Consider the following 27426-nt stretch of genomic DNA (forward strand, 5'->3'; position numbering starts at 1 on the left):
GGCTACTTTAGTAACGATTTGCGAGCCATTGTGGTTAGGCTTTAAAAGACTGAAAGATGGCTGTAACATTTCACTTTGAAGTCACCGTTATTTTCACGTCATTGTAACAGCGCACAAAGTGGCTTTAATAAAAGTCTGAAGTCACGATCATATTTAAAGCTTTAAGCTCCCCGTGGAGTCCTGATCTATGACTCCTGTAGTCTTTCAGGAATAACGGCATCCACCCAGGGCAAAATAGAGGGACCATGGCTGGCTGTACTTAAAACACAGGACTCCGTCTGTCACATTTAAAACACAGGACCCCGTCCCTGCTACATTTAATACACAGGACACCATCTCCGTCATTTTAGAGGGTGCTGGAGATGTGATCTTAAGATAAATCAAGGAGTAACTGAACAAATGAGATTTAAAGTATTTAAACAGCTTCTCTCTCTCTCTCTCTCTCTCTCTCTCTCTCTCTCTCTCTCTCTCGCTCTCTCTCTCTCTCTCTGAGTGAGTGTGTGTGTGTGTGTGTGTGTGTGTGTGTGTGTGTGTGCGCGCGCGCGCGCGCGCGCGCGCCTATAAGCCTTAATTAAAGTCGCCGTTTAACAGCTGGAACAAAACTCTAGCCTTTCACTTTGCAGGGTGAAAAATGGAAAATCTAAATGTCATCACGCTCGCTCTCACCGCCAACACAGAACTGCGCTTGACAAAGCGGCTGCTGTCTGAGACTGCTGCGCCGTAATACATGAGTTCTAGGGATCTCGAGTATTTCGTTTTACAAATATAACTCACATTATAACAGTTTATAAATGCATAGCAAAGGTGTAAAACGCGTTAGACGATCTGTGATTTCAGACATTGTAGGTGAAAATAATAGGTGAAAATGAAACCTAGCAAATTTACTGAGCTCTGACACGACACTTGAGTGGGAACCTTACAGGTACTATTCTCACGAGGTCATGTATATATATATATATATATATATATATATATATATATATATATATATATATATATATATATATATATATATATTTATTTTATATATATATATATATATATATATATTTATTTTTTATATATATATATATATATATATATATATATATATATATATATATATATATATATATAATGCACGTGCCAATGCTACATTTCAGGGATTATTTATCCTGTTTATTTATTTATAACGCACTACAGTGGTAGTAATGTGAAGCAGGTCTTTTTCGCATAATTCGTACCACTAGCCACATCTCCGTGCGCTCCTCTGGCCTTTTGGCGCCCCCTAGCGTCCACCGCGCGGTTTGAAGTGTGCTGCTGTAGTTTACAAACGGGTGGCATGAACTCAATCGGACAGCACGAGACCCGCATGAACAGCGCTGTAAGAGAGTAAAACGGGTATCACGTGGCCGGGATATATAGAGAGCTCACAGCTACCAAAAACGTATTAGGCACAGGCCTACAAGCCAAAATAAATGCACAATTCTCAAGTAGGCAATTGTGCCGTTGCAATTAAGCTAAATTGTTAGCCAAGCCTACTTAGAAGATATCACCATATTTTACCTCCCTGTAAAAGGCTGCTGGGAAAAGAAGAGGGCAGTTTAGATAGTTCTTAAACCCCGCTGCCTCGTTCCTTCTTAACGAGCAATTGACTACTTTTAAATTCATTTAAATGCGCATTATTTCAGTAGCGTTCGTGCAAATTTGAACAGATTCGCTTATTTCCTGGTCGTTGTTCTCAGATGTGCTTTGTTAGACTGCACGACGCGGAGAGCAGGTTGCATCATCAAGACGCACGTTTGCCGGGCTACCTCACCTTCTCACCTCGTGACTTTAACCAGTGGGCCTCGCGACCACGTCGCCTTTAAAGCTGCTAACCACTTCAATTTATAACGTTGTTGTTGGAATAAACAGTTTGCGGAATAATGAATGTTTACATGCCCTGGGGACCAATCACAAGTAAGCCTCGCTTCCAATGAAGTTAGCCTACTTTGAACCTTTGCAGGATCTTAACAGGAGTTCAAATATTGAAGAAAAAGCAAGTCGGCTGAGCTTTTGTTTTTGCTGAGTAAAACCATGTCACAGTGGTCCCGCGTACACTTAAACAGCAGGATTTCCTAAAGCATGCGTTTTGCGGCATATATCATGAAACAAACCTTTATCATCAATACGTGTAATTCCAGGTAGCCTCCTACCTCGAGATGCACCTCGAGCTTTACACGTTTTAAAGTCTCTCTCTCTCTCTCTCCCTACCCCCCCCCCCCCCCCCTTTTTTTTTAAAAAAATCTCTTTGGTGCTGCAGAGTGTTACCTGCGCGCGCAAGAAAGCGGTCAATACTCGTGCGCGCGGCAGGCACCGGCGGATCTCTGGCCTGACCTAGATCTTCCTCTGCTCCTCACTACAGACACGCCGCTAAAATCCATAAATTACGGAAATTAACTGATGGGGCCCGCGGCTACTTTGTAAGCTATTTAAATCTTTAAATTTACAACATCTTCCGCATACTGGTGTAATTGAACTAACTCCGGGGTTGTTGCTCTAATGAAGAACAGAACATGCGGCTTTCGCCTTCGGTTTGTACTCCTGAAGACAACAAATTTGAGCCCGGCGGGTGAATTCAGCTTTGCCGTGCTGGGGAGAAAGCGTGACAACACGTGCAATCCTGAAGCGCACGCGGTGTTGGCGGGGCATCAATTGGCCATGTTCGTTTCTTCTCCAGCCCGTCAGGTGCGAAGCGTGAAGCTACACACTTCTTTCATGCGTTCTTTCAATGCGTCGTTTTCCTGTGCGTTCAAGCCATACCGTCGCCAAAAGTCGAGTTTTTTTTCCTCCTCAGGTTTGTTTGTGTGTGTGTGTGATTCTAAACTCAGAATAAATTTCGTTTTGCGTTGATTGTACATCGTTTTTTACCTTCCTCAATTGGGATTTGGATTTTTTCCCGGACTGTTCCACATCTCTCACACTGGTTGGCGCCAGACGCCAAGAAGCACAGCGCGAGAACGCGACAGACTGCATGTGAGATACAGTAATTGCGGGTCTCAATGCTACATCAATTATTCACGGTTATTTACACGCAAATAAACAAACATCCAAATAAATAAATAATAAGCTACCCAAATGCTAGTACCTGTATGAACAAACGCTACTCAGTTTGGCGCAGACACAGACAAATGTCTTCATTCCTATGTGTGCTTCTTCCCCCCTGTTGCAGTGGAATTAATATTTTGTGGTAGAATGTGTTTTAATTTGAAACATTTTCTATCTTTGGGGGTAAAAACGCTTCTCACGGAGCTTGCAGAATGCTTGCCTGTTTGCAGACATCTCCATCTAGCCGCGTGCTATAATTGAAATGGCGCGTTTCGCCTCAGGCGGGTTGTGAGGGCGCTTTTTGCAATAGCAGAATGCATGTCGATAGACGTCATTTGGTTTTAATGGTCTACAGGAAATTTGGCGTTGCAGTGCGAGACATTAGGAAACGGGAAGAGAGAACAGGGAAAATCGCCGCATGAACACTATTCAAGGATATATCTACATATCCTTGTTTTTTCTTTTATAGCCACTTTATCAAGTTCTGCGGTCTCTGTATTAGCGCGTGGAAGTGGGGAGGGAAAGGCAAGCGCGCCCTGATTTACTTATTTAGGGAATGAAAATGTATGCCTTGCTAAAAACGCCTGGGGAAATATTACATCAGACGAAATGACAATGATTAAAATCTGCTTTTTCAAGTCTAACTCCGTTAAACGACGCGCCACTTGCCTGATGCCGTACGGCATTAAATCTTTAGTCCCTGTAAAGCAGAACTTTAAACCGTTACGGGCGCCCAGCTATTCATACTTTGGCGAAAAATACGAAAGAAAAAAAACAGAACACTAATGATTCAGAATAATCTTTCGGCGAGGAGGGGGAATATCACGTTTTCATCTTAAAAAATGAGCCTGCGCTCGGGCGAGAGTGGGGTTGAGCTAATTGTAGCCTAATCCTTGCCCCAGAGGCGTCTAGGCAGCCTGGAGCAAGAATTCTTTTTTAGCTCTGCTCTGTTATTTAGAGACGGATTATTGGCTTTCTTCTTCTCATAAGCGACCCGGCAGTTTCTTTCTTTTTTTCTTTCTTTTTTTTTTTTTGCCAAAAAAATTAAATTAAATAAAAAATACGGTCAACTGTCTGAAAAACGCTACAGGAGCGGGACGACCGAAAAATAAAGTATTAAGAAATAAGATAGGAAGGGGGAAAGAAGAGATCTCTTCAATGTTCAAGGTAAGAAGGGTCGCGTGCTTCCCGCGCCGCGTTAGTGGAAAGTGCTCGGTCTGAACGAGTCGAGACAACACTAGCTTATAGATCTTTAAAGCCACAGTGACCCTTTTCAATCAATCCATCAGCCGGAGATGCACATGTTTTAATGCAGTTTGAGGATATTTCTGCTCTTGACAGCAAGAATCGGCCAGATCGGCTCGACTCGCTGGTACGCGCGACAAGCCCACTGAATCGCACTAGTTTATAGAAACTTGGAGCGTTTGAAAGGCACATCGACTGAAGACACCGACTGAACCTGTCTGGGATTGCTTTTTGGACTCCTAACCTACAATGTTCGAGACGGTATGATTCGTTTTCATTTCAACGCATCGCAGGGAATATTCATTAGTTCCATAATCGATTATCTTTTCTACGATACACAGAAGCGACATGATGTTGCGCGCCCAGGCTCGGTGTGGCTTACGTCTAAAGCGACAGTGTGCAAAGTGATGCTTTTAATAACGCATCGATTCCCTTGCGATATTCTGAGTTTTCACAGGCTAATCGATTCAATTCTTAAACGATTACCACATTTAAACGGTCGATCATGATATGTGTCTTGGTCGTATATTTAGCCGTATATCAGTGACCAAGACGCCATATTGTAAATCCTTCTGAATTTAGGCTACCCGTCGGGCACCAGCGCCGAACTGTGCGCAGTTAGGCAAAAGTACAGAAATATTTGCTGCGTTGGTGAGCAAAATAAATCCTCATATTTGCCGTTTCGAATGCAGGTCTGAAAGATGTTTTTGAGCCGTTATTGCGAGTTTCACTGGCGCAGGCTGGACTCGCGGACTAGGCTCGTGGGGACCTGTCAGTGGAGCGTGCCTGTCCTAGGTTACCTTATGTCATGCGTCGATTGTAAGTTTTAGAAAAGCCTCTATCAAATCCCAAATCATAGCCGGCAAGTGCTAGATATCTTGAAGATCGTCGGTAATATATATTAAGTGATGTGTATCGAAAGATGCTATCCTAAAAATCGTCTTAAATTACATTACTGGGTTTAGATATTCTTTTCTGGGAGGATGTGGGCTAATCTGGGAGTCGTAAAAGTTGCAGTTTGTTTGGTGTACGTTTGATGTTTTGTCCCTTAACTTTATGTAAACTAGCTTTTGTAGCGCATCTCTGCGCATATAGACTCCTCCCAATGGGGAGAGGGAGAGAGGGAGAGAGAGAGAGAGAGAGAGAGAGAGAGAGAGAGAGAGAGAATATTCCCCAATACCCTTTGGCTATATGCAGAGGTGGGATGGCTTCATACGCCAGGAACGTCTTAAGTCCTTTTTGAAGTGCTCCTTTCACTGGGATCTGATATGCATCATCCAGCCTGTGTATTAAATGAGCATAATTCCTCAAGGCTTCGCGCGCAGAGCAGACAGGCAACACCCTGGAACATGCTGCAGGTTTTTTTTCAGCGCGCCAGCCTAAAGCGCATAGCCTGGAGCGCAAAAACTGAGCGGAGTCCTAACAACTGCCTCGTGTTTACCTTTTATGGTAAAAAAAAAAAAAACAGTCGTTGCATGGAAGAACTTGTCGTTGAAATCCTCTTCAGTTTACTACTCACAGTGGAGCTGGTCCCTCGTGACTAAGATCATAGTTTCATTGTGCTGAACCGCAGGGACGCAGAACTTTGGCCCCCGTACGCTTTACCATGTCTGCGTTTGCATAGCTCCGGAGCCCAGATAATTAAACGCTCACAACATACACGGTATGTACGTAGCAAGCAGTCAGTTATGAGCACTGTTCAGAAACACAATATCGGTCAGTTATATGATCTCCGTTTCTCGAATCATTAATCGATCTCTGTCCAGAAGCTTCCCGAAAAGCAAACACAGGCATGCACGTGGAAAGTGCTGTATTACAGTTCACCGTTATGACTATATCGCGAAAACAAATGGGACCCCCCTCCCCTCTTTTTTTTTTGCGTGGCCGTGGGAGGAAAGTGGAGGCGAGGTGTTTTTCTGTCAGTCCGTAGGGAAGCCGGGGAACGGACTTAAACGCAGAGCTACTTGAAACCCGCGCAGGGGGCATCTGGCACGTGTCCAGCCAATCCCTTCACATTGATTTGGCCTCCGTGGGAGAGTCGAGATTTACGAACTAGCAAGCTCGAGAAAACGTAGTCTTCCAGCACAACCCACTGTAACTTCACCTTCACATCTTAGCCACTGGCGGAAACTGTGGAAAAGTAGTCGTGGAGCATGTGCCCGTATACACGCGCAATGAGCCCGCGCCAAAAATTCTCAGATTGGTTGCACGGTGTCTGAACATATCGCATCTCACACATAGCACGACCTTTAATTAGAAACGTGCAGGCTCTGTCTCCCCAGAGGCGAACACCTAGCGTCCGTGTCTCTGCATCGCTAATAAACATGTTTCCATTCTGCCCTCGGGCTCAGTCGGCGAAAAGATGCAAACATACTTAATTAGAGCTGTGGCAATGATTTGTAAGCTAAATATGCGATGGGGAAGATGAAGAAGCGAGCTGATAAGAGCGAGGACCGCCACGCGGCAGACGCTAAAAAGGTGGGAGCTCCTAACGCACCCTGAAGTTGCGTCGCCGTCGAGTTCTCCTATGGCTTTTCCATTTGTCTGCTTCCAGGAAGGTAGAAGCATGTCACGCTTGTCTCTGACCCGGTCTCCGGTTTCTCCACTGGCCGCGCAAGGCATCCCCCTCCCGGCTCAGCTCACCAAAGCGAACGCCCCTGTCCACATCGACGTGGGTGGACACATGTACACGAGCAGCTTGGCTACCCTCACCAAATACCCAGACTCGAGGTAAGACGCCGGTCTGTCCACCTCGTCACGCGTGGCAAGTGGGCGATGCTAATTAGTGCCAAGACAATTTACTCTGCATTGCAACAATTACCCGGCTTTTTTTATTCATCTGTTTTCTACTTTTACATCTTATTCATTTTAGTATATTTGTTCAATTAAGTGTTTTTTTTTCCCAAAGCTTTTGACAAATTGTTACATTTCAAAATAAAAGTTCTCCAATTGACGTTAGTTTTCAAGCATGCTTTTTGCACTGTATTAAAATATTGATATGAGAATATTTTTATATCAAAGCTGAAATGACAATATATAATAATGATAAAAAAAGGTAATCTATTAATTTAAGTTATATATATAAATGCCGTATAAACATTTAAATATGAATTACTCAGTCTAAACAGCGTTGGTAGACTGCCTGTCACAGTTAATATGTGTTAATATGCATTCGCAGCCTGTCATCATACTGTTATCTATAATCTATATCAAAGACCGTGTAAATTATGAAAACCTTTGGTGCAGAACTAAGATCTGAAAGAGACAAAGAGAACTTAAAAGCATCAATTATTTCAGAAAATCTCATGAGGTTTTTACAACCTTAAGAGAGATGTTCTAGAAAACTCAATGACTAGTCTTCAGTTATACCAGATGATTGTTTTGCTTCTGTTTAATTTTCATTTATTCTTTTTCTTATGAGATGATGATTTTCCAGTCGCAGGGTATAGTCCCAGTCTTTATTCACACCAATAGTTACAGATCATAACTTAAAAACCTGTTTCTATGTATGATTAGGTTTGAAGTGTGTATCTGAAGCAGTACCATCAGTTATGTTATTACTTTTAAGTTGAAGTCTCTGATTAACTGTAATGTCAGAACTGAAATACTGTGCCATCAACTTCTGAATTAGCAAAAGAGTAAAACAGCAGCACTGTAATGACCACAAATACCTCCAAATAATTGTTTATTTGAGTTGCATCAGTACAATACTATTTGAGTTAACTGCATCAGTACTTCCTCATCACGGAGTTTGTAGTATATTTCAGAGCAAGACTAAATGCTTTGCATGAGCCAGCAAGGTGGTGAATGATTGATTGATTGATTGATTGGTTCACTTCATTAATGCATCCGTGTGCATGGCAAACATGGGAGGTAGTGTCCCTCCCAATGCCAGGGCCTGCCAGGGCCACCCCTTGCCCTAAGCTTCAAGGCACACTTGGGCACTGCCACCTTGAGCCACCAGTCATGGAGCCCACTGCCTGTAACGCAACCCTAAAACCAACCCTCATTGGCTGCTGCCACTGTCACACTCCGGCCCACAAACGGTTAAAGGAAACGAGCAAGGGGCGACAGCTGAGAAGGAGGTTAAAGGACTTTTAAGTTGACGATGTCTTTTAATAGATTGATCTCTTAATAATGCAGAGCAGCAAGAGAAACTTAGTGCAGTAAGTAATGGGGCAGCATTCGTCTCGCTCCTGGCCGGCCGGGGCAAAGAGACAGGGGTTATGAAACATTGATGGAGGCCGGGGGCGTGGTGGGGCTGACGGCAGCACCCACTCCTGACAAAGATCGGTTACACAGGAAAGATGGGGAAACCTGGAGAGTATCAGTACTAATGAACATGTAGGGAGGGTTCTGCACGCAGGGATTCAGACACTCTCTCACGCCACGCAAGTGTAGGGTACGCCTCACGCCACGCGATGCAGGCCCCGTTCCAAAGATCGCTATTGGTAGGTTGTGATAGAGGATCTGATGGATAAAAAGATAGATTAAAAAATAGATAAATGTGTTTCTGGCTTTGACACTGGACTTCTAAGAGTGTGACAGACAGTGACAAAATGTGGCTTAGCACTGAGATTCATACTGAGGATTTTCTGAACAGTTTTGTAAAAATTATTGCTCATTTGTTAAAAGTTCAGTGATGATATAAAACCATATAACCTATAGAATAGCTTAATGCTGTAGGTGCATTCAGGTGCGTTGAGGTTCAGTGTGTGTGTCCTGTTCGGTACACTTGAGGTACTGAAGTCTCATCAGCATCCCCCCACAGCCTGGGGCGAGATAAAACCAAACAAACAAACAAAAATACAAGGGGATTGAAAATCTTTGCAGAAAACCAAAGCTGAATTTAATGTGTTTTAACTTCAGTCCATATCCTTCCTATCAGGAGTGCTGTAGTAGGATTTGGCTTCTCAAAAACAAACTCCTTGTGGGTGAAGATTACATCCAAATATTATTCAAATAATTCACTTTTCATTGTGATTGAAAAGCAATATAAATATGAGAGTATATTTGTTGTGCAGTTTTCATTTACTCTAAAAAATTAATATCCACAACAGTGGAGGTTTCATTTCAACTTTGAGGGTGACACGGTTCACACCACCCAACCTACTACTATGATGCACAAATAGGAAAGAGCACAGAATTAAAAATTGGAGTGTGTTTTGCAGTTTTCATAAGGGCAGCCGTGTGACTCGTCCCTGACAGCTTGGCGTTCACACACCTGACACTGTTGTCTGCTAGCGCCACCGAGGATCAGCATGCAAGTTGCAGTAGAACAGTCCATGGACGTGTCTGTTCCCAAGAGCCTGTGATTGGCAGTATAACTCACCGTTTGTACCAGCAATGTAGCATAGTGGAAGAGCAGCTGCTGTATAGAGCTGCTGGAAGCCTGTGACCCTCTGCTCACCTCTGAGCAGAGCTAGAGCCCTGACAGGTGGAGCAGGGCTAGAGTCTTGTGGGTGGAGTAGGGCTAGAGTCCTGTCAGGTGCAGCAAGGAAGAGCCCTGACAAGTAGAGCAGAGCTAGAGACCTGACAGGTGGAGCAGGGCTAGAGCTCTGACAGGTGGAGCAGGGCTAGAGCTCTGACAGGTGGAGCAGAGCTAGAGCCCTGACAGGTGGAGCAGAGCTAGAGCCCTGACAGGTGGAGCAGGGCTAGAGCTCTGACAGGTGGAGCAGGGCTAGAGCTCTGACAGGTGGAGCAGAGCTAGAGCCCTGACAGGTGGAGCAGAGCTAGAGCCCTGACAGGTGGAGAGGAGTGATTCGCCGGCTCTTCCCGCCATCCTCCGCACAGATACCCACACAGGCAAGCCTACACACACACACACACACACACACACACACACACACACACACACACACATATAGAGAGAGACAGAGACACACACACACACACACACACACACACACACATATATATATATATATATATATATATATAGAGAGAGAGAGAGAGAGAGAGAGAGAGAGAGAGAGACCAAGCGAGAGATCCAGAGATTTAGGGAGATACAAAGAGAGGAGAAAATGCACAGACACATACAAAGAGAGAGAAGGAATACGTAAAAGGGAAAGAGAAAAGCAGGGAGACAGAGGCAAGGGAAAGAAGAGAAAAACAGGCAGCATTTTAATTGCTTTTTAAAAAAGTGGAGATGAAAAACAGAGTTGGCCTGGGGGCGTATGGTGAAATTCTAGCTGGAAGAATCGCAAGAGCATATGAGAAAGGAAGACCTCGGGCGTCACAGGGAGATGAGTATTGGTTTTTTATAAAGCATTTTGCATCGATTTCCAGAGAACGAAAAAAAAAACATGGGACAGGCAGAGAAAGAGAGAGAGAGAGAGAGACAGCGAGTGAGAAAAAGAAGAGAGGAGAGGAGCTGAGAGAGAGAAGTATGGGTGAGGTTTACATATACAAAGAGAGAGGAGGACTATGCATCTTATACTGACAGAGACAAAAAGACACACTAACATCACTGGTGAAAGACTTATTTGTCTCTTTCTGAAGCTTGGAAAAAAGGACACTGTAAGATTGTGATGTATAAGTTCAGATCAAACTCTTTCTTAATGTGTCTCACCAACAGACTGAAGGCCAGGGTCCCTGAGCTCTTACATCATTACCCAGGATACACTGGTAAAGAGGACTTTGCACAGGCAGTGGTATTAAGGGGAGGACTAGGACTAACTCGGTTAAGTAATGCTCTAAGTATTAAGGGGAGGACTAAGACTAACTCTGTTAAGTATTAAGGGGAGGACTAGGACTAACTCTGTTAAGTATTAAGGGCAAGACTAGGACTAACTCTTAAGTAATGCTCTGTTAAGTATTAAGGGGAGGACTAGGACTAACTGTTAAGTATTAAGGGGAAGACTAGGACTAACTTAAGTATTAAGAGGAGGACTAGGACTAACTGTTAAGTATTAAGGAGAGGACTAGGACTAACGTAAGTATTAGGGGGAGGACTAGGACTAACTCTGTTAAGTATTAAGGGCAATACTAGGACTAACTCTGTTAAGTAATGCTCTGTTAAGTATTATGGGGAGGACTAGGACTAACTTAAGTATTAAGGGGAAGACTAGGACTAACTGTTAAGTATTAAGGGGAGGACTAGGACTAACTGCTGAGTATTAAGGAGAGGACTAGGACTAATGTAAGTATTAAGGGAAGGACTAGGACTAACTGTTAAGTAATGCTCTGTTAAGTATTAAGGGGAGGACTAGGGCTAACTCGTATTAAGGGGAGGACTAGGACTAACTCTGTTAAGTATTGCTCTGTTAAGTATTAAGGGGAGGACTAGGACTAACTGTTTAGTATTAAGGGGAAGACTAGGACTAACTTAAGTATTAATGGGAGGACTAGGACTAACTATTAAGTATTAAGGGGAGGACTAGGACTAACTCTGTTAAGTATTAAGCGGAAGACTAGGACTAACTCTGTTAAGTATTAAGGGGAGGACTAGGACTAACTCTGTTAAGTATTAAGGGGAGGACACAGTGAAGATCGGCAGCAGAAGTAGCAGCAGTAGTTCTCAGTTCAGCGGTGCTTTATTGATAAAATAAGATATGATAAGATACACTATTGATAAGATGCACTGATGCCAAAGCCGTTAACAAGAGACACACAGATATAAACATAAGATGAAATAAGATTACAGGATTATTAGCAATCAATAAAGGCAAAGGCTTAACTAATGGCTGACGCATTTATCCAAAGCAGCTTACAGCTTGAGCAATTGAAGGGTCTTGATCAGGGGCCCACAGTGGCAACTTGGCAGTGGTGGGACTTTAACTGGCAACCTTGTGATTACTAGTTGAGTACTTTAACCACTGAGCTACCACTGCCCCACTGGATTACATGAGGCAATACCATTTCTAAATAAATAATAATCAGTAATAATGAATAATAATTAGTTGATTGTCCTCACTGATTGTCCCTCAGGTTGTGTCAGGCTGCTGTGTGTGTGAACAGCTTCTCGACGAATACGTACACCAGTGTCTCGGTGTTACTGCAGAGCTGTCTCTCCCTCACTCTTTCACTCTCTCGCTCTGTTACTCTCACTCTATCACTCTCTCTCCCTCTGTGTGTGTGTGTGTATATATGTGTGTGTGTGCGTGTGTGTGTGTGTGTTGGGGGGAGCTTCTGTGAGCAGCAGTTGTTTTGATAACCGATGTTTGCTTTGACTATGTTTAATCCTTATGTTGCATTTGGTGGGGTTTTATTTGCACTCAAAATATTGCCCTCTCAGCCTGGTAATTTAGAGAGGAGAGAGAGAGAGAGAGAGAGAGAGAGAGAGAGAGAGAGAAATTGTGATTGAGAGAGAAAGACTCAGAGAGAACAGCATCTTTGAAAATAGGTCACTATTCTCTAGTCTTACATTGTTAGACTTTAGTGACAGAATTGGACAAATACACCTTGTAGTGGGAGTCGTCTTACACTCACCAGGGCTTTAGAGAAAGGCCAGAATGGAAGTTCAGTTCCTTTCGACTCCGAGCTTTGGCGTCTCCTACCGATGTCTCCACGCTCCTCGTTTGTCTCTTCTGTTTGGCCCTGTAACCAGCTTCCACAAGCTCTCCAGAGGGAACAGCCAGAACACATCTTGAAACGCTTTGAGGTCGTGGAGTGTGGTCAGCTGACCTTGGCAGCCTCGGTTATGATTAAAGAAGAGATTACATCGCCATGGCGATAACACCGAGGCCCTCCATTGGCTGGAAAGAGTTCAGAGAGTCTGGGGGTGACACAAAGTTTACTTCATATGCAGTTTATATTAAAGAATGTACAGTAGTAATCTTAACCAGAACGCTGTGTGTTTGAGATATCTGACAGTGTCCTAATAATGATGTCTTCTTTTATTTAAATTTAGTTGTATTGTTTAATGCACAGATAATTCATTAGACTGCAAGTCCAATGTCGATAAAACAAATTATATTGTTTTTCTTTGTTTGTTAGATTTAAAAAATGAGATTTAAAATTCTTCATTTTCAAATATGACATGGAGAAGGAATTCTGTGTATTTTCTGTTTTAATGCATCACTCTTCAGGTTTGAGCTGTTATTGCTGTGGATATATGGATACATTTAATAAGGCAAAACTCTTGAATGAATGTACAGGATGTGTAGTGGGACCAGGACCGCGTTGCTGGGTCTGGACTGTGCGTTTGTCAGGGTTCTGTGGCACAGACTGAAAATCCTCATGATAAGCAAGAAAGCGTCTGAACAATTCAAATATATTTAGTCTTCATCAGCCTGTTTGTTTATCTTTAAATCGATTTTGAAACCTTTTCTAAATTCGACCTTTATCATTCTGAAAAGCCCGTTAAATTGGTAATTTGTTTAATTTATTTAAAATATAACATTGTAATTTATCTCACATTCTCAATATAGTGTGTGTGTGTGTGTGTGTGTGTGTGTGTGTGTGTGTGTGTGTAAACAAATTATTTAAGTTTTGTTTTGCTGGCGCAAGCTGTTGTCTGATGTGCAATAAGTGTTTCAAGCCTCTTACCTGTGAGTACAGTACATATGAAGCACAGAGTTGTGTGAGCTGTCCAATAAAAACACAGATACATAACATGGGAGTTTGGGGAGAAGAAAGGAGAGAAAGTGGATGGGGAGAAAGAAAAGGAGCGACATCATAGAGGAATGGCGAGATGAAGAAGGTGCCCCGTGGTGTCTTAAGGCGAGATGAAGACACAGGCCACGAACGCTTACAGATTACCGCAATTTCCATCTGGGAGGATGATGAGGCCCTATAGCCAACATCACCCCCCCCCCCCCTCTCTCTCTCTGCTGGCACCCCCTCTCGTTTTCATTTTCATCCCACTTGAAAAGGGTCAAACCTGGACTTGCTCTTCGCCAACAGGTGCCTTATTACCCCACGGTCTGTCAATAATTAATAGCGCTTTCCTCTGCTGCTGCGGAGTAACAGAGCGAGAACCGCTTCATGTACGAAACGGGCTACATAAGAACGAGGTAGTATATAGAGAGAGCAAACGTCTGTTAGCCACGTTCAGAAACAGCTCTCAATCAGTCAATCAATCAATAAACAATTAGAATTGGTACCACATTCATTCTCACTGGAGCTAATACTGTTCTGAACATGTTAAAGAGAGCATTATACACGGGTGTGAGGGTGTGCGCACATTATTTCTTGCACAAAGTAGTGGTCATGGGCTTTAGGCGGTCACATCAGTGCTGGAAACAGAATGGCCTCGCGGCGAGACCTTTCCGAATCACTAGTGACGCTTTTCTTTGGCTCGCGTATTTACGCGTGACTCGTGTAATTGGCATCTTATTAGCGCAGGCATAACCGCGCGCATCTGCCCGCCAGAGAACGCAACATTGTTTTTACTCTCAGCATTTTGTTTTTAAGAGGCGAGGTTTTACTTCAAATGGGATCCTTAGCTCCAGAAACGCGCCTTCAACCCGGAGTGTTATTACGGCTATGGCTCGTAACAGAAAAAAGAAAAACCCAAATGGTGACTGTGTCACGCGTTTGAAAGAGGACGCCCTCACTCCAGTAACGGTGTGCGCGCGTTCTGATTTGCAGGATCAGCCGTCTCTTTAACGGGACCGAGCCCATAGTGCTGGACAGTCTGAAACAGCACTACTTCATCGACAGGGACGGCGAGATCTTCCGCTATATTCTGAGCTTCCTGAGAACCTGCAAACTTCTCCTGCCCGACGACTTTAAGGTAAGGAGCGACAGCGCGACCGCCTCGCGCGCAGCCCCGGGGAGACTCACGCGGACGAGCGGCCGCGCCGTTATGCGAGTGCACGTGTGCAAGCGGAAATGGTGCTGTATCAGTATTGCAAATTGTATTTTCTCAGGTGGCTTTGTGAAATAGCACATTTTCTGAATAAGCTCAAATTCTCCGACTTGAGCAGAGATGTTTAAAAAAAGAACAGTGACAAAACCACACTTCAGTACAGAAGAGTAAAACCTAAAAATGTAGTTCTCATTATCAGTGGTGAGAAAGTGGTGTATCCTTAAAGTAAAATCCTACTGCACGCCGTAGTCTTGATCTCAACTCTCAGCTCCAACTCTTCTGGTGCTCTCTCTCTCTCTCTCTCTCTCTCTCTCTCTCTCTCTCTCTCTCTCTCTCTCTCTCTCTCTCTCTCTCTCTCTCTCTCTGTTAATTCAGTTCAACTCAATTGTGCTGTATTGGCATGACAAATATTCACATTTGTATTGCCAAAGCTTTGATGAAGAAATTAACAAAAGATAACTATACTAGAACCGCTAACAATAATAGTAAGAACAACAATAATAATATAGCTGCAATACTCCTATTACCTATTACCAATAATAATAATAATAATAATAATAATATAATTTTCTGTATCTCTGGTTCTTTGGATGGAACGTACAGCGCTGCCACGGTGCTGAACTCTTTATGTTCACCAAGAACATACAGCAGCTTCTCCTCATCAGGGAGATTTTTAAACTCAGGGAATATGTGGCTAATATGTAGTTCTAATCTGTCAAAATTTTGTACATTCATTTAGAAAGTGCAGCATCTTCTAGTCCTGGCAATGCTGGCAGTCTCTGCTCTGTAGGTGACCAGGACTGATTATGTCTGCTGGTCTCTGTGTCCAGGCGCTGGACACTGAGTCTGTACTTGGTCAGGGTGGACCTCAGTGTTGGATCAGACAACGTGCTTAGGTAATCTGCCACGTTGTCCTGTCGATTTAGGGCCAGATAACATTCCAGTTTATGCTGTAATTTTAACTGAGTTTCCCAATAAGTGATGTAGTTGTGTTTTGTAATTTTGGTGATTCTGATTGGGTTTGCTGTTATTTTCTGGTCCTGAGCATGTATAGGGTCTCTCTCTCTCTCTCTCTCTCTCTTTCTCTTTTTGTCCATCTGTCTCTCTGTTTGTCTGTCTCTCTCAGTAGCAGGTCTTCTCACAGGTCTATGCAGCTGTGGTCTCGTACACTCAGACACGGAACAGTGCAAAATGTAGAAAAGATATGAATTATGTAGACATCCCATTTCTCTTCACCTCTATCAAACATGCACACACACACACACACACTCCACAAACGTGTGTGTGTGTGTATATAGGCCACAATAACTTTGTTAGTTCTGATTAACTCAGGGAGGCTTCACATACCTGGATCCGGTGTTCCACAACCAACCATCCAGACACGCACAGGCAGGCTTCAAAAACAAATTTTCAAACTGCCTGGACTTCTTTGTTGTCTCTGGAATGTAACAATGTCCTCTCCCCTCTGTTCAGCCCTGGAACACTTTCACACAACATCATCATCATTATCATGTCTGATGATGGTCCTCATTATTTCAAATCTGTATTTTGTAAATGTGTTTCATCCATCATCTCACCACAGAGGCAGTGGTGGGACTTGAACTGGCAACCTTCTGAGTACTAGTCCAGTACATTAACCACTGAGCTCCCAGTGCTTATGTCAGAGATATAATGTAACCCATGTTCTAATAACACACCAACAAGCAGAGACGGTCTGTGGGATTATACCTCTCTCTCAGGGATTAGCGCGCTACAGTGTGTTAACTACACTGGACTGCACTCATACACTTGGGCCAGTTTAACGATTGCAGTATACCAGCATGAGAATATCATGTAATGTGACACACGCCACTGGTCAGGGACACATTAACGCAATATTGCGCCCAATTATACGCTTTCAGATTTAAATCCAAGAAGTGTCTTGAAGCTTGAGCAGTTGGGAAACAAGAAAGCTGTTATCATATGGCTATAAAAGGCGATACTTCACAATCAGAATATCCAAGGCAGAAACTGAAAGTTAGCAGGTTTCCATGCGGTTTTGCAGCCATACCCATGAGGGAATAGGAGTGGCCCCGCAACTCATCTCTCTTAGTACACACTCTGTACCATTCAAGCTGTGGGGGCGGGGCTTTGTTGAAGTGGGTGGGGACATGCAAATAGGGCAGGTGAGCTCAAGTGCATTATCACTGGCATGACATCAGTGCCCAGCATGGCCCGGGGCTTTGTTGGTGAGCTCAAGCACTCAGCGCTATGCTAAACTAATGTGAAAGAGGAACCTGGTGGAACAGGAATTAAATGGAGGATTTGTTTTTATTAAGATTGTGCAAGAGTGAAGGATGGAGAGAGTGAAAGTGTCAAAGAGTTATGTGCTGCTAGGATACACACACACACACACACACACCTCTATACAGCACTAGTGTGTGTGTGTGTGTGGGGGGGGGTGTTTGTATGGTGTGTGTGTGCGGGGAGGGGGTGGGTTTGCGTGTGTGTGTGGTGTATGTTTGTGTATATGTGTAGCGTAGGTGTGTATGTGTGTGGTATGGTGTGGTGTGTGTGGTGCAGGTGTGTGTATATGTGGAGTGTTTACCTCTAATGTCACACTCTGAACTGTTATTCTTCACTGCAGTCCTGCACCTGTCTTACATGCTGGAGGCTGCACAGTTGGTGTGTCCCGTATGGTGTTCATTTGGTTCGCCCCTACGGTGTTCAGTTGGTTCATCCCGTACATTGTTCATTTGGTGTGTCCTGTATGGTGTTCATTTGGTTCGTCCCCTACGGTGTTCAGTTGGTTCATCCCATACATTGTTCAGTTGGTGTGTCCCGTACGGTGTTCATTTTGTTCGTCCCCTACGGTGTTCAGTTGGTTCATCCTGTACGATGTTCAGTTGGTTCGCCCCTACTACGGTTGAGCACATTTGCAGTTCTACACAAAAAAGAAATTGTGAGATTGGTTGAGAATCTATTTAAGTGCAGAAAAAAAAACTTCGCTGGCGGGAAAAAAATGGTACACGAGGATGTGATTGGTTGCTTATTTAAAATGGTTCAGTCGTCGATCATTTTCCTGAAATAGACTGTGCATTTTTAGTACATGTGAACAGCCTTAGCTGTCTGTCAAAGCGTTACTCTCGACCTGCGCTCCAACTTCTCCAGTCTGCTCTGTCTTTCTCCCCCCGAGTTCTGCCTCGACACGGAGAGACATTAACGGGCCCTAAAAAATGTATGTGTGTGGAAATGTGAGACTGAAGTCAGCTTTCTGATGAATCTGGTGCCTAATGTAATGATCATTAGTCCCAGCAGTTTCCGACAGTTTCGCTTGGCCTCTACTACCACTGTTAGGTCCAGATACAGAGAAACCCCAAACTGGAATTGAATGTGGTGAAATCTGATTGGTTCCTGACACCTTAATAGGAAGGAGGATGCTTGACTGACAGCACTACAAGCCAATGGCCATTGCTATTTCTGGTGTCTCTGTCCTGTGCTGTTTCATGTTTGTAGTGGAGTTCACCTCAGGCCTTAGGGCTTAATGGAAGATAGTCCAGCTGCTGTAGGTTCATCTGGAAAACAAGGCTAAGCCCTCAGCCTCTCTCTCTCTTTCTCTCTCTCTCTCTCTCTCTCTCTCTCTCTCTCTCTCTCTCTCTCCCTCTCTCTCTGTCTTTCTCTTGCCCTTTCTCTGTTTCTCTCACTCTCTCTTGATAGTGGGCGATCGGGCAAAATCATTATTTCAGAGCTCAGATGGCCTGTCTGAAGGCCCTGAATGCTGGTTTGTCTCCCTCTCTCTCTCTCTCTTTCTCTCCCTCCCTTTCCCCTGTTCCCTGTATTTCTTCATTATTTTACTGTTTGGGTTGGGGGTGACTCCAGCCCCCTGCGGACAGAGTACACACCCCGGTGTGTGTCGGATCAGCTGTGACCACGGAGCAGAGCTGAACCCATGCAGGACCAGAACGCCGATAGCACACCATGTCTCACAGCCAAATGCTTGAGACAGACAGAGAGACAGACACAGACAGAGAGAGACAGAGAGAGACAGAGAGAGAAAGAGAGAGAGAGAGAGAGAGAGAGAGAGAGAGAGAGAGAGAGATGGATAGGGGGAGAGATGGACAAAAGCAATCGTCCACCCCCCACCCCTGTACGTGCCTTAAATCTAGAGGTTAGTGTGCATGTTTAGAGGTGTGTGTGTGTGTTGGGGGGGGGGGGGGTCACTGTGCATATTCAGAAGTGTGGGGGGTTAGTGTGCGTGTTTAGAGGTGGGGGAGGGTTACTGTGTATGTTTAGAGGTGTGGGGGGTTAATGTGCCTGTTTAGAGATGTGGTGTGGTTAGTCTGCATTTTTAGAGGTGTGGAGGTTAGTGTGCATGTTTAGAGGTGTGGTGTGGTTAATGTGCATGTTTAGAGGTGTGGGGGGGTTAGTGTGCATGTTAAGAGGTGTGGGGGGGTTAGTGTGCATGTTTAGAGGTGTGGGGGGGTTAGTGTGCATGTTTAGAGATGTGGGGGTTAGTGTGCATGTTTAGAGGTGTGGGGGGGTTAGTGTGCATGTTTAGAGGTGTGTGGGGTTAATGTGCATGTTTAGAGGTGTGGGGGGGTTAGTGTGCATGTTTAGAGGTGTGGGGGGTTAGTGTGCATGTTTAGAGGTGTGGGGGTTAGTGTGCATGTTTAGAGGTGTGGGGGGTTAGTGTGCATGTTTAGAGGTGTGGGGGGGTTAGTGTGCATGTTTAGAGGTGTGTGGGGGGGTAGTGTGCATGTTTAGAGGTGTGGTGTGGTTAGTCTGCATGTTTAGAAGTGTGGGGGGTTAGTGTGCATGTTTAGAGGTGTGGGGGGGTTAGTGTGCATGTTTAGGGGTGTGGGGGATTAGTGTGCATGTTTAGAGGTGTGGGGGGGGTTAGTGTGCATGTTTAGAGGTGTGGGGGGGTTAGTGTGCATGTTTAGAGGTGTGGGTGGGGTTAGTGTGCATGTTTAGAGGTGTGGGGGGTTAGTGTGCATGTTTAGAGGTGTGGGGGGGTTAGTGTGCATGTTTAGAGGTGTGTGGGGGGGTAGTGTGCATGTTTAGAGGTGTGGTGTGGTTAGTCTGCATGTTTAGAGGTGTGGGGGGTTAGTGTGCATGTTTAGAGGTGTGGGGGGGTTAGTGTGCATGTTTAGAGGTGTAGGGGGGTTAGTGTGCGTATTTAGAGGTGTGGGGGGTTAGTGTGCGTGTTTAGAGGTGTGGGGGGGTTAGTGTGCGTGTTTAGAGGTGTGGGGGGGTTAGTGTGCATGTTTAGAGGTGTAGGGGGGTTAGTATGCATGTTTAGAGGTGTGGGGGGGTTAGTGTGCATGTTTAAGGGTGTGGGGGATTAGTGTGCATGTTTAGAGGTGTGGGGGGGTTAGTGTGCATGTTTAGAGGTGTGGGGGGGTTAGTGTGCATGTTTAGAGGTGTAGGGGGGTTAGTATGCATGTTTAGAGGTGTGGGGGGGTTAGTGTGCATGTTTAGGGGTGTGGGGGATTAGTGTGCATGTTTAGAGGTGAGGGGGGGTTAGTGTGCATGTTTAGAGGTGTGGGGGGGTTAGTGTGCATGTTTAGAGGTGTGGGGGGGTTAGTGTGCATGTTTAGGGGTGTGGGGGATTAGTGTGCATGTTTAGAGGTGTGTGGGGGGGTAGTGTGCATGTTTAGAGGTGTGGTGTGGTTAGTCTGCATGTTTAGAGGTGTGGGGGGTTAGTGTGCATGTTTAGAGGTGTGGGGGGGTTAGTGTGCGTGTTTAGAGGTGTAGGGGGGTTAGTGTGCGTATTTAGAGGTGTGGGGGGTTAGTGTGCGTGTTTAGAGGTGTGGGGGGTTAGTGTGCGTGTTTAGAGGTGTGGGGGGGTTAGTGTGCGTGTTTAGAGGTGTGGGGGGGTTAGTGTGCATGTTTAGAGGTGTAGGGGGGTTAGTATGCATGTTTAGAGGTGTGGGGGGGTTAGTGTGCATGTTTAAGGGTGTGGGGGATTAGTGTGCATGTTTAGAGGTGTGGGGGGGTTAGTGTGCATGTTTAGAGGTGTGGGGGGGTTAGTGTGCATGTTTAGAGGTGTAGGGGGGTTAGTATGCATGTTTAGAGGTGTGGGGGGGTTAGTGTGCATGTTTAGGGGTGTGGGGGATGAGCTTCTGCAGAGCTCATAGATTGATTGGTTGTTTTTTTTACTTAGTACAGTCGTAGATATTTTGAATGAATTTATTCTAAATTGAAAGGGACTTTGCGGCCCAAATTCAGTCTGTGGTAATTGGATTGGGTTTGTATCCATGTGCTGTAGTCTGTTTGGATCCTTCCTCTCTCTCTCTCTCTCTCTCTCTCTCTCTCTCTCTCTCTCTCTCTCTCTCTCTCTCTCTCTCTCTCTCTCTCTCATATTCTCTGTGGGATTTAAGACAACCATGGTGAAAAGAGGTTCTGCTTAGAACCAAACCCACCAGCACTGGATCACAGGTGTCCATATACCTTGCAGTATGTGGAGACATTTACAGGTTCACGTAAAATGAATTTCCATTAAAGACTACAGAGCACTCATTGCCGAAGGTTTTCCAAATTTTTAGTGGTAGCAGGAATGGTGCGCTGTGGTGGGAAGAGCCACCAGTCTGATGGCTGGCAGAGCGCCCCCTGCAGCTGCAGAGAGGTAACACAGGGAGGTCCAGGGGTGTAATGGCAGCACAGTAGTGAGCGTTGCCGTGGCGTCTGCCCTTACCTCATACCCTGCAGGGGCTGTGGTGGTGCAGTAGGACTGAGGTACATACTACAGGTTTTGCAAAATTGCTTCCAGCAAGACCCTAAAAAAGTTGATTTCTGAGCCGTAAAAAGAGCAGAAATTTAGAGCCTTCAGAAAGAAAACCTGGACAAGCACTCAAAGTGAAACAGACTTCCTACAGACATTAACCTTCTGGTGTTCTCCCTCTACCTCTGTCTCTCTCTCTCTCTCTCTCTCTGTCCTCCTGTCTTTCCTCTCTCCTTTTCTATCTCTCTGTCCCCATCTTACCTCTGTCTGTGTCTCTGTCCCCATCCTTCCTCTCTGTCTGTCTCATCATCTTTCCTCTCGGTCTGTCTCTCTGTCCCCGTTCTTCCTGTCTGTCTGTCTCTCTCTGTCTTATCATCTTTCCTCTCTCCTTTTCTCTCTCCGTCCCCCGTCCTCCCCATCTCTCCCCTGGTGCAGGAGTTCCACCTCCTGTACGAGGAGGCGCGCTACTACCAGCTGAGCCCCATGGTGAAGGAGCTGGAGCGCTGGAAGCAGGAGCGTGAGCAGCGGCGTGTGGCGCAGCCCTGCGACTGCCTGGTGGTGCGCGTCACGCCCGACCTGGGCGAGAGGATTGCCCTGAGTGGAGAGAAGGTCCTCATCGAGGAGATCTTCCCCGAGACGGGCGACGTCATGTGCAACTCTGTCAATGCCGGCTGGAACCAGGACCCCACGCACGTCATCCGCTTCCCCCTCAACGGCTACTGCCGACTCAACTCAGTGCAGGTACACGGCCTGCGCCCTTTAACCCCTCACCTTTGACCCCTCGCACACACTCTCAGCCCTCACCTTTAACTCCTTACACACTAAGGTGCCGCCCACGTTCTCAGTCCTCATGAGCTACATGTCTTTCATATTATTTTCGGTGAGGTTACTGAATAATTCTTAGTAGTTACTGAATAATATACCTTAAGATTAATAAGTAAGTGGGAGTGGTCTGAATTCCATTTGGAGTGTATGGAAGCTGCGTGTGTACCAACAGCAGGATGGAGGCGCGCTCACGTAGTCACGTAGTCACACAGAAAGGTCAGAATCACATTCACATGCAGCGTGGTTTAAAGCTGATTGTGGATGAGCGTCACTATTATTGTGAGTTTCTTTTCTTACCAGACTTAAACACTAAAGTGTTTTGTTTTGTCGACGTGATTGACCATGGGAGTACAAGCTAGAGGCAGGTTATGAGCTTATGTCAAGGGTGTGGTTATGTGAAGGGTGTAGTTTGTGCAGGGTGTGGTTATGTGAAAGGTTTGGTTAGTGATCAGTGTGTGTGTGTGTGTGTGTGTGTGTGTGTGTGACTGTGTGTATGGGGGGTGTCTGTGTATTTCTGTGTCTCTGACACACACAGCAAATACATCATGCTCGCAGATAACACCCCCCTCTCTCTCTCTCTCTCACACACACACACACACACACACACACACACACACACATATCCTTCATCCATCCATCTCTGACTTGATCAGCTCTTGACCATTTTCAGAGTGAGGGTCAAGAGCTCCTCCGGGAGCAGTATGAAATTATGAACACACTCAGACACACACACACACACACACCAGATTCACACAACACTCAGATACATGCACACACATGTGATACACATAACACTCAGACACACACACACACACGTGAGATTCACACAACACTCACACACACACGTGTGAGTTCCACACAAAATTCAGACACACACGCACACTTGAGATTCACACAACACACACACACACACACACACACACGAGATTCACACAACACTCAGACACACACATGCATGTGAGATTCACACAACACTCAGACACACACGCACACTTGAGATTCACACAATACTCTCACACACACACACACACACACATGTGAGATTCACAGAACACTCAGACACACACACACACACACTCACACACACAAGATTCACACAACACTCAGACACACACATGCATGTGAGATTCACACAACACTCAGACGCACACGCAACCGCACGCCGTTCATACAGCACTCAGACACCCACGCACGCACATTCGCATGCCCAATCGAACCCTCCCTCACGTTCCGTCCCTCCCGCACAAACCCGGCGAACGCCCGCCTTCCTCCGTACCCGTGGAAACAAGGCAGCAGAACCAGAGGGAAACGATCTGCATAATTTACGCACGCCTTCCTTTAGAGGTCTGCTCTTCTCTGTCTCAGAAAGACTCCCGCTCTCACGCCGCCCCAAGCGCTTCCAGCACACGTATTGCATTTTTTAATACCATACTTACAATTTCTCAAACAGCCTAAACCGCTTTGCACTTCTTTTATAGATTTTTAAATGGTTTGCGATATAATTAATTGGCTGCATCAACTAACACAACATTTTCTTGCGCTCGCTCTGTTTACCAGTGGAGCCCGGCTCTCTGTGAGCTCGCACGCACAGCAAACGGACGAGGAAGGGCTTTAAACCGCTCATTAAAGATGTTTTCCCCTACAGGAGGCGCATGCTCACACTCGCACACACACACACACACACACACACACAAACACACACATGTTCCTTAAGTGACAACCATAACCATATTGGACCTAGGAAGACCCAGCAGAAGGATCTGGTTTGCTATCAGACTTGTACACGTGCAGCGTGCTGTGTTGGATCTAACAGTTCAGGAATGTACAGTGGGCACCTATAACTCTATAGCTGTATTTCAGAGAGGCACTACAGGGGCAGCGAGCATAGATGCAGAAGGACCCCAGGAAGGACCCCAGGAAGCAGGAGAAAGCGGAGTTGTTAGGACTGTGCTGGAATGCTGATCAGCAATATGAACAAGGATATTAATTGAAAGCTGATCTTTTAAAAAAAAAGTCTTTTTTGAAATTTGCTTTTAGAAAGCATATATTGTTGTTCATTAAGCGTTAGTAATTACAAAAATGAACCAGTGAGGAGCGTAGCGTGTTACAGCGGTCTCCACACCTGTTACGTGTAGAGAGATCAAATACTTCCTAGCTGATCTTTAAAGAGTATTTTAGCTGTCGTTTCCAAAATCCTGGGATGTCATGTTAGGTCTGTGGAGCGCAGTTACACTTTACACTCCATACCACCACCGTTACAGTGTTACAGTTGAATATAGTGTAATATAGTAAATACTGACGTGTAGTAACTCACTGAGTCTCTATGATTACTCAGAGTGCAGCGATACCCATGTATTGTTAATGAGGATAATACAGATGGAGACAGAGAGAGAGAGCGAGGGGGAGTGGAGAGACACTGTTTCTCACTGAATGTGAAACATTCAACTAAATACAGCAAATTTACTTACTACAAAATATGAGACGATTCACCCCAACTTTAAGTGTCTGACAAACTGCCTGTCCTATTGGGAGAAAAGGATGATATATATCTGCCTGCCATAACACGAGGGACAGTGAGTACCCAAACACACACACACACACACACACACACACACACACAGACACATGCATACGCACGGGAATACACACACACACACACGCACACACACAGAGACACACACAGAGACACATGCGTTCGCACGCAAACACACACACACACACACAGACACATGCATATGCACATGCACACACATACACACACAGACACATGCATACGCACGCACACACACAAACACACACACACACACACAGACACATACATATGCACGCACACACACACACACAGACACATGCATACGCACACAAACACACACACACACAGACACATGCATACGCACACACACACATAGGTGCACAAACCTATGCACACACACAAACACGCATGCACGCACACACACACACGCGCACACACACATACACACACACATGCACGGGTGTGTGTGTGTGGCGTCTCAGAGCCGGGGCCATCCGAGTGGCTCCATCCATCATGGTGATGGAGCACGAGAATCAGCATGGATGCGATCTTTCCTCCATCACCGTGACGGCAGCACAACCGTGGAGAGCGAGGCAGCGTGTCCCTGCCGACAGCTCCGACACAGAGCGGCTCACGCAAGTCTTCAACTGCTGCGTCCAGGGGTGTGTGGTGGAGTTCCACAGCAGAGCAGAAGGCCAGAGGGGATTAGTGAGGAGGCACTGGTTTTAGTTTGGTGTTTAGTGAATGTTCAGGAGGGGTGTTAGCTTGTTGTTGTCAGACTCACATTAGCTTGTCTTGTGGTTAACCGGGAGAACCTCTGGGCTGTTCTGAAAATGTTCGCGCTTTGGCAGACGAGACTATGAAGGGTTCTGTCACTCAGGATTAGTTGTTAGACAATGTAAGTGTGTGAGTGTGTGAGAGGGATAGAGAGTGATTCAGTGTGTGTGAGAGTGTGAGAGAGAGAGTGATTCAGTGTGTGTGAGAGTGTGAGAGAGAGTGATTCAGTGTGTGTGAGAGTGTGAGAGAGAGTGATTCAGTGTGTGTGAGTGTGGGAGAGAGAGCATGATTCAGGGTGTGTGAGTTTGTGAGAGGGAGAGAGAGTGATTCAGTGTGTGTGAGAGTGTGGGAGGGAGAGTGATTCAGTGTATGTGTGTGTGTGAGAGGGAGAGTGATTCAGTGTGTGTGAGTGTGTGAGAGGGAGAGAGAGTGATTCAGTGTGTGTGAGAGTGTGGGAGGGAGAGAGTGATTCAGTGTATGTGTGTGTGTGAGAGGGAGAGAGATTCAGTGTGAGAGTGTGGGAGGGAGAGAGAGTGATTCAGTGTGTGTGCGCGCGTGTGTGAAAGAGAGTGATTCAGTGTGTGTGAGAGTGTGGGAGGGAGAGAGTGATTCAGTGTGTGTGGGAGGTAGAGAGAGTGATTCAGTGTGTGTGCGTGTGTGTGTGTGTGTGTGTGTGTGTGTGAGTTCTACTTGACTTTTGCTGGAGACAAATGTGCGTGGCCGTCCCAGTCAAGGATGTGTTTTACACAGCAAGGTCTTTAGTGTTTGAATCATGCAGTGTGTGTTTGGTCCATGTTTACACATTCAGTCACATCCGTATCTTCTGACCAGATTCTTTTATTCTTTGTAATGTGACACATCAGAATCTCCATAAAACAATATCCTTGGCATAAGTGGAGTTTAAGAGAGAGACATCACGAAGACATCACGAACTCCACTCACAGTGATTGGCAGCTGGCGGTTATGTCTCTGGTGTCTGGAACATTTTCCTGTATTTTGGCAACGTGTCCTTTTGGGGTACAGGGTAGAGGACGTTGGGGGAATATTCCGTCCAACTGCCCCAAACGCACTAGAGACACAGGCGGATTTGTGAGATGTGGTAAATCGCCTCAGTTTCTGATCGCCCGCCTCTGTCTGCGTGAACATTTGTGAGTGCGCTTCGCTCGGGCAGGTCGGCTAAATTACTGCACCGCTAAAACGCAGCACATGCCGTCTGCCGCTACGCTCGAACTACAGAGAGAGTCTGTCTCTGTCAGCAGGATAGAGAGAGCGAGAGAGAGCGCGAGGGAGCTCCTAACCAGGGAGGGGCGGAGAGAGAGAAACAGAAGTGTGTTCACACAAATGAAGCTTTATGAAGACGTACGTCTTTGCGTAACGGAACAGAAGGACGGTGTTGGCGAGAATGAGAGGAAGATTTCCATACAGCTCGAGTCAGATCAGCCCCATCTGTTGTGTAGTTTCCACCGTGCTTCCGCTGACAGTGTTCGTAATGGTGTTTAGCAGCGCTGCTACAAACTGCTG

The 27426-nt window shown here is 45.5% G+C and overlaps 1 protein-coding gene across 3 annotated transcripts in view; it reads left to right on the forward strand.

Annotated features, from left to right (window-relative positions):
* The first annotated feature begins 3356 nt into the window (after positions 1 to 3356).
* Positions 3357 to 27426, forward strand: part of kctd15b (potassium channel tetramerization domain containing 15b) — a 28818-nt gene continuing 4748 nt past the window's right edge. The window contains exons 1-4 of one of the 3 annotated variants that reach the window (XM_027020962.3): positions 3357 to 4236; positions 6869 to 7044; positions 14848 to 14992; positions 22206 to 22511. In XM_027020962.3, coding sequence (XP_026876763.1) covers positions 4228 to 4236; positions 6869 to 7044; positions 14848 to 14992; positions 22206 to 22511 — 636 coding nt within the window. In that variant the 5' untranslated portion in view covers positions 3357 to 4227. The other 2 variants (XM_027020954.3, XM_081716196.1) reach the window with 2 other exon arrangements.

The sequence above is a fragment of the Electrophorus electricus genome, chromosome 6 (genome assembly GCF_041902795.1).
Source record: "Electrophorus electricus isolate QZ-2024a chromosome 6, ASM4190279v1, whole genome shotgun sequence".
Lineage (NCBI taxonomy): Eukaryota > Metazoa > Chordata > Actinopteri > Gymnotiformes > Gymnotidae > Electrophorus > Electrophorus electricus.